This window comes from Helianthus annuus, chromosome 14 (genome assembly GCF_002127325.2).
Source record: "Helianthus annuus cultivar XRQ/B chromosome 14, HanXRQr2.0-SUNRISE, whole genome shotgun sequence".
Lineage (NCBI taxonomy): Eukaryota > Viridiplantae > Streptophyta > Magnoliopsida > Asterales > Asteraceae > Helianthus > Helianthus annuus.
In genome coordinates, this window is record NC_035446.2 from 50,640,264 (window position 1) to 50,657,526 (window position 17,263).

Below are 17,263 nucleotides of genomic sequence, written 5' to 3' on the forward strand. Positions count from 1 at the left end.
TAAATGCGTAATAGTAAGATCGTTTGTAACAGGTGGCTCTACTGGGCCGTTAGTACGTTCTATTGGTGGGGGCTTCCCATGTTGTATATCCACTAGACTATTCGTGACCATAAGTATCCTTCACAACCGAGGATAGTAGTGAGTATAAATACACGTAGGTTTTACGTGTGTATCCTTCACAACCGAGGATAGTAGTAAGTATAAGTGCGCGTAGGTTTTACGTGCGTATCCTTCACATCCGAGGATAGTAATAAGTATAAGTCTACGTAGATTGTAAGTATGTGTCCTGCACAACCGAGGACAGTGAATAACATAAGTATGTGTCCTGCACAACCGAGGACAGTGGTATGGTAGTCTAGTATTAGTGTCAGTACGAATCTATTAAACCTTAACCCTTCAATCCCATTCCCTCAACCCGGGAATCCCATGCCTTGGTAAGAGTGTGAACTCACCTTGGTTTGCTCGGTATGCTAAATAAGTGCTCACAGTTAATTAATCACGTCCACGATGAACAAGAAAGTGATGTTCTTCCCGAATCACAAAGCCACAGGGCTGCCGTCAATAGAAGAGGAGTCTAGGGTTTTCTCTTTTTTTTTTTTTTTTAAATCTCGGTTCCGTTTCCCCTAATCTATAAATATACGCATATAAGTGTGGGCCGTAACTGGGCCTCGATGAATTTGACGGGTCGGCGAAACAGAACCCCATTTCGTCGAGGTATTATTGGCGAAACACATCTTGTGTTTCGTCGGGCCTATTCATGTGTAAACCGTTAATGGTTTTCTACTAAGTCTCATTATTAAAATATAATCACACACAAGCAATATTCAAAACGCGTTTCATTATAACATGTGCACAGTTACCAGTCAAACAAATCAACAATTACACAGTCAAAGTCAATGGTCAAGGTCAACGTGCATTAAATACGAGTCAAAAGTTCGAGTTGTCACATATATCCTGTAGTCATAACCCACACTAGGATCTTTAGATCCTACACTCCTAAACTAGCCCTTGTATTTAATCTCGTCCTATTCGTACACAATAGGTCAACACACGCAGCAACCTGTCTGCACCTTCAAGAACTTCATGGACTGTCGTCCAAGTACCTTTAGTGGCACTGAAGGAGCGGTTGGACTCCTCCACTGGTTTGAAAAGCTCGAGTCTGTGTTCGAGATGTGTGAATGCCCTGAGGCTCGCAGGGTGAAATACGCCACTGGCACGCTAGAAGGAATAGCATTAACTTGGTGGAACGCCCAAGTTCAGATCTTAGGGTTGGCAGCTGCTAACGCCACACCCTGGAACGACTTCAAGGAACTCATTAAGAGGGAATACTGCACGCGTGATGACATCCACAAGTTGGAGAACGAGCTTTATCACTTGAAAATGACGGGGTCAGAGATTGAAGCCTATACAAAGCGGTCAAACGAACTGGCCATTCTGTGTCCAACTATGGTGGACCCTCCAGTGAAGCGCATTGAGTTGTATCTCAAAGGGTTGGCGCCAGAGATCCAGAGCCACGTTACTTCGGCTAATCTTGATAACATCTAGGATATTCAACGCCTCGCTCACCGCATCACAGACCAGGCAGTGGATCAGAACAAACTGCCTAAACGTATCGGCGCTACTGCTACCGCTACTACTTCAACTACTCCTACTACTCCCAGTGACAGCAAGAGAAAATGGGATGGGGATTCCAGCAGGGGATCAGCTTCAGTTCAGTCTCAGGCTTAGCAGCGAAAGACTGACAGTCATCAGAGTCCCAGCCAGCATTCTTCTGGTAGTCACAGGCAGGGCGGATATCGAGGGAACCTTCCAAAGTGCAACAACTGCGGTAGACACCACGGTGGCCAGTGTAACAAGGGTCGCTGTCAAAGATCCCTCAAGATGGGTCATGAGGCCAAGGATTGTAGAAGCCCTCGTCCTGCGAACAAGAACCAGCAGCAGCCACAAGCACAGAAGAATCAGCAACAGGACAACAAAGTATGTTTTCAGTGTGGGGCAGAAGGTCACTTCAAGAGGCACTGTCCTCAGCTAAACAGGAACCAGGACAACAATCACAACAATCAGGGCAATGGCAACAACAACGGGGGAAACAACAACAACAATGGCAACGAGGCAAGAGGTCGAGCTTTCGTGTTAGGACGAGGAGACGCAATGAACGATATTTGAACTTATAACTTATTTTGTGTTTTCATTATTATGTTTCCGCTACTCAAACAAAGTTTGGTTTGAACATCAATCGTATTGCGTTTTATGAATTATTTTAACTACTATACTTTATGTTTGATATGATGTATGGTTTGATATTATTGAACGCACCTGCCGTATTTATGGACCTTATGAACAGGGTGTGCAAACCATATCTTGACAAGTTCGTCATTGTTTTCATCGACGACATTCTGATCTACTCCAAGAGTCAGGAGGAACACGAGCAGCACCTACGCCTTATTTTGGAACTCCTACGGAAGGAACAGCTGTACGCTAAGTTTTCGAAATGCGACTTCTGGCTTCGTGAAGTCCACTTTCTAGGCCACATCTTGAACAAGGATGGGATCCAGGTCGATCCATCCAAGGTAGACTCGATCAGGAACTGGTCTGCACCACGTACGCCAACAGAAATACGCCAATTCTTGGGTTTGGCGGGTTACTACAGACGGTTTATCAAGGATTTCTCAAAGATTGCTCAGCCGCTTACACTACTGACACAGAAGGGTGTCACCTACCGTTGGGGCAACACGCAGGAAACTGCTTTTCAGTACTTAAAGGATAGACTTTGCAGTGCACCTATCATCTCTTTGCCAGAAGGCACAGACGATTTCGTAGTATATTGTGATGCATCCATCCAGGGTCTTGGGTGTGTATTGATGCAGCGGGGTAAGGTTATTGCTTACGCTTCGCGCCAACTTAAGATTCACGAACGAAACTACACGACGCACGATTTAGAGCTGGGAGCTGTTGTTTTCGCGCTTAAGATATGGCGACACTACCTGTACGGTACCAGGTGCACGATTTACACCGATCACAGGAGTCTCGAGCATATCCTTAAGCAGAAGGATTTGAACATGCGTCAACGGTGATGGGTCGAACTACTGAACGACTACGAGTGCGCTATCAAGTACCATCCAGGCAAAGCCAATGTTGTGGCCGATGCCCTCAGTCGGAAAGACACTTTACCTCTGCGCGTGCGAGCGCTACAGCTTACGATTCAGTCTAGCCTTCCAGCACAGATACGAACTGCTCAGATCGAAGCACTAAAACCAGAAAACGTCAAGGCTGAAGCCCTACGCGGCTCACGACAACGAATGGAACAGAAGGCAGACGGCGCCTACTATGTAATGGGGGCGTATTTGGGTCCCACTTTATGGCGGTCTACGCGAACTTGTGATCGACGAAGCTCACAAGTCTCGCTACTCGATACATCCAGGGTCGGATAAGATGTATCACGACATCAGAACTACTTATTGGTGGCCTAGCATGAAGGCCCACATCGCTACGTACGTTGGGAAATGCTTGACCTGTGCGAGAGTCAAGGTTGAATATCAGAAACCAGCTGGCCTACTTCAGCAGCCTAAGATACCTCAATGGAAATGGGAAGAAATTTCCATGGATTTCGTTACAGGCCTACCTAGATCCCAGCGTGGGAATGATACCATATGGGTGATCGTGGATCGACTCACCAAGTCTGCACACTTCCTGGATATAAAGGAAACGGATAAGTTCTCCACTCTCGCAGACGTTTATCTTAAAGAAGTTGTTTCGAGGCACGGAGTGCCCACCTCCATCATTTCGGATCGCGATGCACGATTCACGTCGGAACTTTGGCAAGCGATGCATAAATCTTTTGGCTCACGATTGGACATGAGCACAGCATATCATCCTCAGACGGATGGGCAGTCTGAGCGAACGATTCAAACCCTAGAAGACATGCTTCGAGCATGTGTTATTGATTTCGGTAACGGCTGGGAAAAACATCTCCCTTTGGTGGAGTTCTCATACAATAACAGTTATCACACAAGCATACAAGCCGCTCCATTCGAGGCATTGTACGTGCGTAAATGCCGGTCACCTCTCTGTTGGGCAGAGGTGGGGATAGTTAGATTACGGGTCCAGAGATTGTAGTGGATGCCACAGAAAAGATTGCACAAATACGACAACGCATGGCGGCAGTACGCGACCGTCAGAAAGCCTACGCGGACAAGCGTAGAAAGCCTTTGGAATTTCGGGTCGGGGACCGGGTTTTACTCAAAGCTTCACCCTGGAAGGGTGTGGTACGTGTTGGCAAACGGGGCAAACTAAATCCACGGTATGTCGGACCATTCGAGGTCATAGTACGAATAGGCAGGGTAGCCTATAGATTGAACCTACCAGCTGAACTCGGGGCAGTTCACAATGTCTTTCACGTGTCGAATCTGAAGAAGTGCCTATCAGATGAGACCCTTATCATTCCTTTCAAAGAACTCACTATCGACGAGCAGTTGCAGTTCGTCGAGGAACCAGTTGAAATCACGGACCGAGATGTGAAGGTCCTCAAAAACAAGAGAATCCCTCTTGTTCGAGTTCGTTGGAACTCCAAACGTGGCCCAGAGTACACTTGGGAACGCGAAGACAGGATGACAGAAAAGTACCCCCAGTTATTCGGAACCAATGCAACCACTGCTGAGGCTGAAGCTACTACTTCGGAATTTCGGGACGAAATTCCAGATCAACGGGGGGAGGATGTGACATCCCAGAAAAATCAGTGAACGAACGATTGAACTTACCTAGTTTCCTCAGTGAGTGCATACCAAATTTCGGGACGAAATTTCTTTTTAGTTGGGGATAATGTGACAACTCGAACTCTAGACTTACTTTGTGTAACGCTACGTGTATATGCGAACTAAATTATATGATTGGATTTAATGAATGATGTATTGATGTGTGCTTGGTGTAAATGATTATACGGAATGCTATGTGTAATACGTTATGTATGTGTGGTTACGTTACTTGACTCAAATCGCACAACACACACCCATTTGATCGCACAAGCCATTCGGGCCTTCCCCTTTGTGCACGAACTCATGGGCAACCCAAATGAGGGTTCGGCCCACTACACTCATACGAATAACATGAGGTGTTAGAGTATACCCTTCACTTGTTCTTGCAACGCATTCACACCAAACCCTAGACGACTTCTCTTTCTCTCTCGTTGCTTGAAACCGACGGCCACCAAGACTATTACTCGGATCATCCTTACTACTCGTAATCCGGTTAGTGTGATTATTGTTTGTATTGATAGATGGCATATTGTTTATACGAGATTTCATAATTATATGTTTTGATCGGATTGTTTGGATTGTATGTGATGATAATAGAATACATGGTTGTTGATGATGTTATGATCTTAACTTAGAACCGGATGTACGAATATATATATATATATCGGCTGTAATGTGATTAGGTGTTAATCGGCTGCCATGATATATGTTCTAGATAGTAGCCATGCGATAGTATTCTGGCCGAATCGGATATGATGTTTGATTGTTGTTGATGTTCATAAATCGGCTTCATGTTGTTAAGTCTATATATTTATTCAAGGTTTTGAGAATATTGTTCATGTTGATTTGGATTAGGGTTCTTATGAGATAGCTTAAACTTGCCTTGTTTGATCCATATGTTACTAATTGATTTGTTGATATTGTGTTAATTGAAAATTTTAACTAAGGAAACGGTTATATTGGTCAACCGAATTAATTGGTGATTGTAACAATATTGCTTAAATTATGGAAACAACATAACTGGTTGGCATAAAATCGGATTCACATAAGTCCAGCCGCACAAGGCCTCTTGATCGTACAAGAGGCCATTCGCACAAACTCGGTCGTACAAGATGGACCTGGTCGCACAAGCTGATCTTGGTCTATTTGGTTGGGCCGTGGTTATGCTAGATAGCTATTATTGTTGTTATTGGACCGAACAAGCCCATGTCCACTCGCACAAGGAACCTAGTCGCACAAGGTTTACTGAATCGTACATATGATAAAGTTTGTTTAACTGTTGGGCCTCAAAGCCCAAAACGAATCGCACAACATATTCCCAGTCGCACAAGAGGTAGTGAACCGCACAAGCATTATGTTTATTTACCTGTTGGGCCGGACAGGCCCAAAGGCTGATCGCACAATCTAGTCCATGTCGCACAAACTGTCCAAATCGCACAAGACCTGTATGATATTGTTGAGCCGTATTCTGTTATGCATTTGGGCCGGATTGTTTGAACTGTTTACATATATGTCGGGCCGGGTAGTGTTTGGGCTTAGACTTTTGCATCGCACAAGGTGGTTGGGCTCGCACAAGTTAAACGGCCCAACCCTCCGTAACGCACAAGCATGACTATGATATGCTTTGATTGTTCATGTGTTGCTATGATATATGTATATACGTGGTTGCTAAGATATATACGTGTTTGCTATGGTTTATATGTGTATTACTTGTAACCAAAACCTGACTGGTATGGTAACCCTGTTAGGACGTGTTGACCAACCTTAGTTCAAGAACTCTTTTCTTTGTGTATCTGCCGAGCAACCCAAGGTGAGTTCACACTCTTACCAAGGCATGGGATTCCCGGGGTGTTGGGAATGGGATCGAAAGGATAAGGTTGAATAGATTCATACGGATACCATTACTAGACTACCATACCATTGTCCTCGGTTGTGCAGGACACGTACGTAAAACCTATGTACACTTATGCTACTTGCTATCCTCGGTTGTGAAGGATACTCACGTAAAACCTGCGTGAACGGATACTCACTACTGCCTCGGTTGTGTCAGGCACTTACGTAAAACCTACGTAAACCCCCACGTACCCTATCCTCGGTTGTGAAGGATACTTACGTAAATCCTGTGTAAACTTGTACGTATCACTGTTCTCGGTTGTGAAGGACACTTATGGTTACGCATAGTCTAGTGGATTAATAACATGGGAAGCCCCCACCAATAGCAACCAATGTTGGCCCAGTAGAGCCACTTGATACTCATGAACTTACTATTACGCATTTACTTTCTGTGAACTCGCTCAACTAGTTGTTGACCCTCTGTTGCATGCCTTGCAGGACCTTAGGTACTTTATGGAGCTTGCACAGGGAGGAGCAGGTCGTTGTGGGCAAAGGATCGTGAATGCTATTTGAACACTTATGATGTTTCACACATCAATATTTATGTTTGGGTTTACTTAAATGCTTCCGCTATACTTAACTATATTACATGTTCAATATGATTGGTGGTTAAGATCCTGGTCAGTCACGCCTCCAAGCGGTGGTACTCCGTATGTGGATTTTGGGGGTGTGACAGATATCCCCTACCTCGCATTGATGATCTCTTTGACCAGTTACAGGGTGCTACTTGCTTCTCGAAGATCGACCTTCGTTCTGGGTATCATCAACTTCGTGTGCATGAAGAGGATATTCCCAAAACAGCATTCCGCACTCGATACGGGCATTATGAGTTCACAGTCATGCCATTCGGTTTGACCAATGCTCCTGCTGTTTTCATGGACTTAATGAATAGGGTCTGCAAGCCTTATTTAGATAAGTTCATCATCGTTTTTATTGATGACATCTTGATTTACTCTAAGACGCGAGCTGATCACGAGCGCCATCTTCGTCTTACTCTAGAACTCCTGAAGAAAGAACAACTTTTTGCCAAATTCTCCAAGTGTGAATTTTGGCTTAAGGAAGTTCAATTTTTGGGACATATTGTCAACGAACAAGGTATTCATGTAGATCCCTCCAAGATCAGTGCGATTAAGGATTGGGATACGCCTACTACTCCTACTGAGGTTCGTTCTTTTCTTGGTCTTGCGGGTTATTACCGCCGCTTCATCGAGAACTTCTCAAAGATTGCAGTTCCTCTAACTGTACTAACTCAGAAGAACAAACCCTTTGAATGGGGTTCTAAGCAAGATGAAGCATTTCAGACCTTGAAGCAGAAGCTTTGTGATGCACCTATTCTGACTTTGCCTGAGGGCAATGATGATTTTGTTGTTTACTGTGATGCATCGAAATTGGGTCTTGGCTGTGTTCTGATGCAAAGGAACAAAGTCATAGCCTATGCATCAAGGCAATTGAAGGTACATGAGAGAAACTACACCACTCATGATCTTGAGTTGGGTGTAGTTGTCTTTGCTCTCAAAATCTGGAGACACTATTTGTACGGTACAAAATGCGTGGTTTTCACTGGCCACAAAAGTCTTCAGCATATCTTTAATCAGAAAGAACTCAACATGAGGCAAAGACGTTGGGTCGAACTCCTAAACGACTATGATTGCGAAATTCGCTACCATCCTGGTAAAGCGAATGTTGTGGCTGACGCATTGAGTCGTAAGGAACGCACTATGCTTCATTGTGTTCGTGTTCAATCTGCTATTCATGCTCGATCTAATATCCAAGCACGTATTACTCAGGCTCAACAGACTTGTGTTTCACAAGACTTGATGGGTAAGGAATTACCCTATCACATTAAGCCTGATCTTGTGCTGAAGGAAGATGGATCGTATTATTTCATGGACCGTTTGTGGGTCCCAAGCCAAGATGATCTTCGCACTCTGCTTATGGATGAGGCCCATAAGTCTCGTTACTCTATTCATCCTGGCTCAGATAAAATGTATAAGGACCTTCGTACTCAGTATTGGTGGCCTGGTATGAAGAAAGACATTGCCTTGTACGTTTCAAAGTGTCTTACTTGTCTCAAGGTTAAGGCTGAACACCAACATCCTTATGGTCTTTTGGAGCAACCAGAGATTCCACTTTGGAAATGGGAAAACATTGCTATGGATCTCATTACTAAACTCCCGCGCACTAAGAAAGGTCATGATGCCATCTGGGTAGTTGTTGATCGTCTTATAAAGTCAGCGCATTGAATAATGGCTTCTCTCTGGCGATTCTGGCGACTCAACCTGTAAAACCCTAGTTCTTGATTTTCAACCTTAATCGTGATTGATCTGGGTTAGGGATTGAGGTTTTGTCGTGCCTTCTGAGTAGGGTTGCTTGACTTTACCTTGGTTTCTAGTCTTTTGATTTCTTGATTAGGGTTTTCGTTTGTTTCTGTTTAGGGTTTCTTGAGTATTGTCGCCGTGGGGTTTCTTTTTTAGTTCTTTGTTTCACGTGTTGTTGCTTTGCATGGTTTGCTGCTTCTACTGCTATGGATTCAAGAAACATGTCTCTTCAAGATGAACGTAACAAGTATGCAAGTATTCCAAAGGATGATAGGGGAAAGCCGCCGTTATCTGTTGGGGGTTTTACGTCGGTCAACACTAGCGGCGATAAGGGTTTGGATGATTTAGGGTTTCGGTCGTTCTCTGATAGGATGTACGGGGATGTTTTCATTACTTCGAGGCCTGTGGAGGTTCAAGACTTACGAAACAAAGCGTCCATGTTTGCTAAACCTCTGAACATAGATGGGAACCCGCTACTGCCGAGGAGGGGTAGTCAACAACCGATCAATGTCATTGACGAATTGGAAAAGATCACCGTTCCGGTTCAGGTGGGGAATACAGATAGTGTTAATGTCTCTTATGCTGCTAAGGTAAAGATGAATGCTGGGCAGAAAAGAGAAGTTAAATTCAGAAAGATGGATTCTGTGGAGAGTGTTAAAGATGCTGATGTGGTCATTCCGAGAGAAGTCATCCGTCAGGTTCAGGAGAAATTTGACAATGTTCTGTATGGGTATTTTTTAGGTAATCGTCTCCCGTTTCCTGTGGTGGAGTATTATGCGAAAAATGTATGGTCGAAGTTTGGTTACTCAAAACTTATGATGAACTCGGATGGTTTCTTTTTCTTCAAGTTCGACACGAAGGAGGGTATGGCCAAAGTGCTGGAAGGGGGTCCATGGTTAATCAGAAAGGTTCCTTTGTTTTTAAATGTCTGGTCGCCATCTGTTAGTTTGAAGAAGGAGGGTATCAAAACTGTTCCGGTATGGGTTAAAATGTTTAATGTTCCTATTTTGGTCTACACAGATGATGGATTGAGTTTAATAGCGTCCAAGATAGGAAACCCGAAACGCCTTGATGGCTACACGGCTGATATGTGTGCGGATAGCTGGGGAAGGAGCAGTTTTGCTCGGGCACTAATTGAGATAGATGCGGATAACGAGCTGAAAGATCATATTGTCGTAGCCATTCCGAAGCTTGATGAAGATGGGTACATTACTGAGCGGGTGAAAGTTGAATATGAATGGCAGCCACAACGTTGTTCGGGTTGTTGTATATTTGGCCATAATGACCAGACTTGTGTTAAGAATGTCCAGAATAAAGAGAAACAAGTGGTTGTTGATGAGGATGGCTTCACTGTGGATAAGAGGAAGGTGGCTCGTGGGGGTATGTCGTACAAAAAACAAAAGCCAAAGCAGAAATTTGTTTATCGGCCGAAGGTGAACAAGTTTGGACCAAGTACTTCAGGCACGAAAACGTATAAGGAGGATGATACGAGGAATGATAATGTGCCTAATCACAACCCGTTTGATGTGTTACAAGGTGATGATGGGGAGATGGATGTTGGTAATGTGCGAAAAGGTGGTGATGGTAAATCGGGGGGGATAGATAAGAATGGGGAAGCTACTCGAATGGATGATGAGGTGGTGGAAAGAGTTCCTACTGAAATGTCTGACTATATGCGTTGTGAGCGGCAATCACAATCTGAGGGGGCAAGCACTCCCGGTCACAATGGTGTTAATGGATAGTATGGCTGTTTGGAACATAAGGGGTTTGAACCGCCCCCTGAAACAACGTGAGGTTCGGCTTTTAGTGTCTGAAAATAAATTATCTGTTTGTGCTCTTCTTGAATCGCATGTGGATATATCTAAGCTTGCTAAGGTGTGTAACAATGTGTTCCGGTCTTGGAATTGGACGTCGAATGGTAGTCTATGTGATAGAGGTACGAGAATCATTTTGGGGTGGAATGCTGATGTGGTTGATATTATGATTTTGGCCCAATCGGACCAAGTTATCCATGCTCAAGTTGTCTCTAAAATTGATAATAGTTCCGTGTTTGTTTCTTTCGTTTATGCGAAGAATAAATATCAGGAGAGAAGGTCATTGTGGGAAAACTTATGCAAACATAAGGGTTTTTGCTTTGATAAACCTTGGGTCGTTATGGGCGATTTCAACTCTGCGTTACATATTGAGGATTCTTTGAATGGTCCGTCTATGCTCTCAATTGGTATGAGAGAGTTTAATGATTGTGTTCAATATGCGGAGTTAATGGATATTAAAGGGCATGGTCTTCACTACACATGGAACCAAAAACCGTTGAATGGAGTCGGCTTGCTTAAAAAGATTGATCGTGTGATGGGTAATATGAAGTTTTTGGAGATGTTCAAGGATGCGTATGTCTTATATCATCCCTTTCGGGTCTCGGATCACACCCCTTGCATTATTAAGTTAGCGATGTCGGTCAGGTCTCGTCCGAAACCGTTTAAGTTCGCTAACTTCATTACCTCAAAGCCGGAGTTTAGGGTATGTGTGGAAAAGGAGTGGGTTAAGCGAGTGGATGGTTTTAATATGTTTGCGGTCACCCAGAAGCTGAGGAATTTAAAGCCGTTTTTGCGTAAGATCCTGTTTAACCAGGGGAACTTGCATGATAAAGTGGCAGGGTTGAGGAAGAAGCTTGATGACATTCAGACTCTTATGGAAAGCAACCCGTTAGATGCTAATCTTCGTATTATGGAGGCTCAATGTCTAAAAGAATTTCAGATTGCTGCTTATGATGAAGAATGCTTTCTTAAGCAAAAAGCTAAGGTGGAATGGCTATGTGCAGGTGACTCAAACACTAAGTTTTTTCATAATAGTGTTAAATGCAAGAATGCTAGAAATAGAATTCAATCTATTAAAGATGTTAATGGGACTTGTTATGAAGGGGAGGGTATTATGGATGCTTTGGTAGCTCATTATGCTAATTTTTTGGGGACTGAGGATCGGGTTGCAGCTATTGATTTGGAGAGTATTTGTGTCAATACGCTTAGTAGGGATGGGGCAGCCAATATGGTTCGGCAAGTGACTCGAGAGGAGGTAAAAAATGCTATTTTTAATATTGGAGAGAACAAGGCCCCTGGGCCTGATGGGTACATCGGCATTCTTTAAGTCTTCTTGGGATATTGTGGGTGAAGATGTGACTACTGCTGTGTTAGATTTTTTTAACAATGGCAAGCTGTTGAAACAATTAAATCATACGATCTTGGCTCTTGTTCCTAAGGTGGATACTCCGGATTCGGTGCTGGATTACCGTCCGATATCTTGTTGTAACGTTCTGTATAAATGCATAAGCAAGATCATTACGGACAGAATCAAGGGTAGTTTAGAGAAGTTGGTTAGTATTAACCAGTCAGCCTTTGTCCCTGGTAGGAAGATTTCAGACAATATTTTGTTAACTCAGGAACTCATGCATAACTATCACCTGAACAAGGGGCCGGCTAGATGTGCTTTCAAGATTGCTATTCAAAAAGCCTATGATACGGTTAGTTGGAGTTTTTTTAGAGAATGTGCTTAAGGCGTTTGGTTTCCATCATAAAATGGTTGCTTGGGTTATGGCATGTGTCACTACGACGTCGTTTTCAATAAGCATTAACGGGAATTTGCATGGTTACTTTAGAGGGAAAAGGGGGTTACGGCAGGGTGATCCTATGTCCCCCTATTTATTCACGTTGGTTATGGAGATATTATCGTTGCTTCTTCAGCATGCGGCTGCGTATGGTAATGGATTCAAGTACCATGCTCAATGTGCTAAACAGAAAATTATTAACGTGTCCTTCGCAGATGACCTGTTTATTTTCGTTCATGGGGATGTGTTGTCCGTGGGAAAGGTGAAACAAGCTCTAGAGGAATTCACGAAGGTTTCGGGTCTTGTGCCGAGCCCAGCTAAAAGTACGGTGTATTTTTGCAATATTCCGTTGTATGTGCGACAACAAATTCTTAGTTTGATGCCATTTCGGGAGGGTTCGCTTCCGGTTAAGTACTTGGGGGTGCCGTTAATTTCAACAAGGCTGATATATAAAGATTGCAAACCCCTAGTTGATCGTATGGAGAAGAAGATTGATAGTTGGCTAAATAAATCGTTGTCTTTCGCGGGTAGACTACAACTTATTAACTCGGTTCTATCCTCCATGCATATTTATTGGGCGTCGGTCTTTATTATTCCGGCTCGAGTTATTCAAAACCTTGAGAAGTTCATGAGGAAATTCCTTTGGAATGGGGGGACGCAGGGTAGGGCGAAAGCAAAGGTGGCTTGGGTGGATGTTTGTTTGCCAAAGACGGAGGGCGGTCTTGGTATTCGGAGCATTGCGGACGTCAACAAGGCTCTAATGACCAGCCATATTTGGAGCATTGTCACTCGAAGGAAGTCCCTGTGGGTGGATTGGATCTATGACTATAAGTTGAAAGACCGTAGTTTTTGGGATATCCAACCCCGTGGTAGTATTAGTTGGGGTTGGCGGAAAATATTGGCCATCCGAGACATAGTCCGTCCGTTTATTTGGAAGGAGGTTAGGAGTGGGCTCCAAACGAATGTGTGGACCGATAATTGGTGTCACATCAGTCCACTTAGCTCGTTTATAACACCTAGACGCATTGCTCAGGCGGGGTTTTCCATGTCAGCGTCTGTAGCGGATCTGATTGATGTAAATGGGCAATGGAAATGGCCGACAGCGTGGTATGATCTTTATCCGGTCTTAATCGATTTGGATGTTCCCCACTTGAGCCAGAATATGTTAGATCGTACACTTTGGAAGGATTTGGAGGGTAAGCGGTGTTATTTTCGGTCATTGGAGGTTTGGAATGTGCTTAGATTTCGTGCGACTCTTGTGCCGTGGGTTAATGGAGTTTGGTTTGCTCAATGTATCCCAAGACACTCGTTCCACTTATGGTTGGTGATAAAAAATAAGCTTAAAACTCAAGACAGGTTGGCTGTATGGGAAGTAGGAAGTGCAACGAACATGAACCTCATGTGTTGCCCCTTGTGCAGAAATGATCGTGACTCTAGGGACCACTTGTTTTTTCAGTGTTCGTTCTCCGTAACAGTTTGGCAGAATATTAAGCCGATGGGGTCGTTGAATCAGGTTGATGATACTTGGCAATCTGTTATGGATTGGATGCTTCTTCATGCGTCGTCGAAGAAGGTGGAGCATATTGTTAGCAAGTTGATCATTGCGGCGACTACTTATTTTATATGGCTTGAGAGGAACAAATGCTTGTTTTCAAATGATCGGGCCAAAGTTGAAGCTGTGGTTGGTAGAATCAAGAAAACAGTCAGGCTACGACTTATGGGGTTTGAATTTAAAGGTGATGCCAAAGTTGACATGATGTTAAGGAATTGGGAGATCGCTGCAAGTGAACAGGAGGAAGACCCGGGTTAGCGACTAGCTTTCGGGTGGTGTCTATTCACGAGTGTGTGGCTCGTGGCTTTGTTTGTTTGGGCTTTTGTTGTTAGTTTTTGACATTGTGTTTGTCTTGGGTTGTGTTTTTTCTTAGTTGTTTCCTAGGCTTCGGTTTGTGGAGCCTAGTTGGTATGTCACTCTGGCATACCCTTGTACTTATTTGAGTTATTTATAAAATTCACCTGGGGTAACCCTTTACCCAAAAAAAATAAAGTCAGCGCATTTCCTGCCGATCCGTGAGAATCTATCTGCTGAAGATCTGGCCAAAATCTACGTGGATGAAATTGTATCTCGACATGGTGTTCCTTTGAACATTATTTCTGATAGGGATGCTCGCTTCTCTTCTCGATTTTGGAGAACCATGCAATCTGCTATGGGGACCCAACTCAATCTGAGCACAGCATATCATCCACAAACAGATGGCCAAACTGAAAGAACAATCCAGACTTTGGAGGATATGCTTAGAGCTTGTGTGATCGATTTTGGTGGTAGTTGGGATTCACATCTTCCATTGATTGAATTCTCCTACAACAATAGTTATCACTCTAGTATCAACATGGCTCCTTTCGAGGCTCTCTATGGTCGAAAATGTCGTTCACCAGTCTGCTGGAATGAAATAGGTGAGGCTCAGCTTACTGGACCTGACCTCATTCTAAAGACAATTGACAAGGTTAAGAAAGTTCGTGATAACTTACAGGCAGCTCGAAGCCGTCAAAAGAGTTACGCGGACCAACGACGCAAGCCCTTAGAATTCCAAGTCGGTGATCGTGTATTACTGTATTACTTAAGGTCTCGCCTTGGAAAGGTGTGATCAGATTTGGAAAGAAAGGAAAACTTGCACCTAGATACGTTGGACCATTCAAGATCGTCGAAAGAATCGGTAAGGTAGCCTAGAGACTTGCATTACCTCCTGAACTTGGAAATGTTCATCCTACTTTCCACGTATCCAATCTCAAAAAGTGTTTAGCTGATGAGAACCTCCACATACCGCTTGACGAAATCCGTGTTGATAAAACACTACATTTTGTTGAGAAACCTGTGGAAATTATGGATCGTGAAGTCAAATGGCTTAAACGCAAGGGCATTCCGTTGGTTAAAGTTCGCTGGGAATCTAAACGTGGACCTGAGTTTACTTGGGAACGTGAAGATCAAATGAAGGCGAAGTATCCACATCTTTTCTCACGAGTGTCCTCTAAACAAATTTCGGGACGAAATTTCCGCACGTAGGGGAGACTGTGACATCTGTGCTTGTAATCATTGTAAACAATTCAGTTATCAATGAAATAAAGTTATTTGATCCCTATGTTTGTTTATTTGTGTTTGATGTTTTTCATGTTTTGACTTTTATCCAATTTTAAACTCTATATCGCTTTCTGGAGAATTATGCGCAAACTGGTGCGAAAACGTAATCAGTTTAACGCAAAAAATACTCTGGAACATCAATTTATGCATAACATACCTTAAATAACCTTTACATAACTTAGAAATAAGTTTTGAAGGCTTTGGTATGGCAAAATTCAAATTAATTCGCTTACAGGGACTAAAATTGACAAACTGCGAAAGTATGCCGATTTGAACTGTGACGAACATTCCGGAACATGCCCATAAGTTAAACACACCCTAAATATCCTTTATATAGCTTAGAAATAGGCTTTGAGGGGTTCGGTGTGCTAAAATAAACTTTTGGGTCATTCAGGGACTAAAAGTGTCAAAAAGTGCATAAGTTTGCATTTTCGCGCATAACTTACGTTCTGAATACATCAGGACATCCAAAAATTTATGTAAGCATTAAAATATTATGTTTTAGTGTTTAGCTTGTCAAAAATCCATTCGTCGCGCAATTTGGACCATTTTTGCGTCCGTTACGACTTCCGTCGTAATTAACCGAACAACGCAATCGTACGGCCAAACGAACCGACATCCGACATATTTTTGAGCATGTTTCAAGTTCCCTATACTTTAACTTCATTTTAGAGCCTTAAAATGGGGTTAACGGGGTTTAAACATGCCAAAACGCTTCAAAAATCAAGTTTGGAGGTATAGGGGCCTGTTCTGCCAAAATTCAAACTTTCTGACCTGCAGGGTCCTTACGGACCGTAAGACCTACTCCATACGGTCCGTAAGCAGGTGCCAGATACCAGAAAATGCAATCCAGCTTGATCCAGCTGTTCCTCACTTGTGCAAATGGTTTTGGGCAATCTATGGGCTGGTTTGGGGGCTCCCCTGGTTTTGTAAAACAATGGGCTTGATGTGTACGGCCTAAATCGAAGCACGTTATTCAACGAACGATCCTAACGGTTCTACTACATCTATAAATACCCCCACCATGTCTTGCTCAAAACCCACTTGAATTCTGAGATTTTCTCTAAGTTGAAGTGTTGAACACTTCATACCTGAGAAATACTTGGAATATCAATCTTGCGGGGACCTTCTGTAAGTATTCTTTTGCGTTTTTCGTTCGTTTTAGCGTTAAAGTCAAACTGTGTTTGACTTTCTGCATTGACCAGTTTATGGTCAATGCGAAGTTCGTTTGAACTTCATAACGTGAGCGTAATCACGATGGTTATAGTCCCTAGTGACTATACCTACTGATTACCACGTTATCTAGGCTCAGTGACGAGTCGTAGTTTCGGCCAAAATGCGTTTTCTCGCGTATTTTGTAACCAAACTACTCTAGGTATTAAAACCGTTTGTTTTAATACCAAACCTGTTTTCTAACATTACTAAACATGTTCTAGCATGTTTAGCTCGTCGCTTTTAGATTTGTGCTTGTTTAGGGTCGTAAAGGTAAGCGATCTAATCAATCGCTTATGCTTACGAACCCGACCCATTTGGTCGATCTTTAGGATCCGACCAAACATTTTAGGTGACC

At 43.3% G+C, this 17,263-nt stretch overlaps 1 protein-coding gene across 1 annotated transcript; it reads left to right on the top strand.

Annotated features, from left to right (window-relative positions):
- Positions 1-10,705: 10,705 nt before the first annotated feature.
- Positions 10,706-12,103, top strand: LOC110928098. The gene has a single exon (XM_022171308.1). It carries the CDS (start codon positions 10,706-10,708, stop codon positions 12,101-12,103), a length of 1,398 nt encoding a protein of 465 aa, XP_022027000.1.
- Positions 12,104-17,263: the final 5,160 nt, after the last annotated feature.

Excerpts from the sequence above, each read along its gene's own strand:
- LOC110928098 (XM_022171308.1), top strand. The coding sequence starts at position 10,706 with ATGGCTGTTTGGAACATAAGGGGTTTGAACCGCCCCCTGAAACAACGT.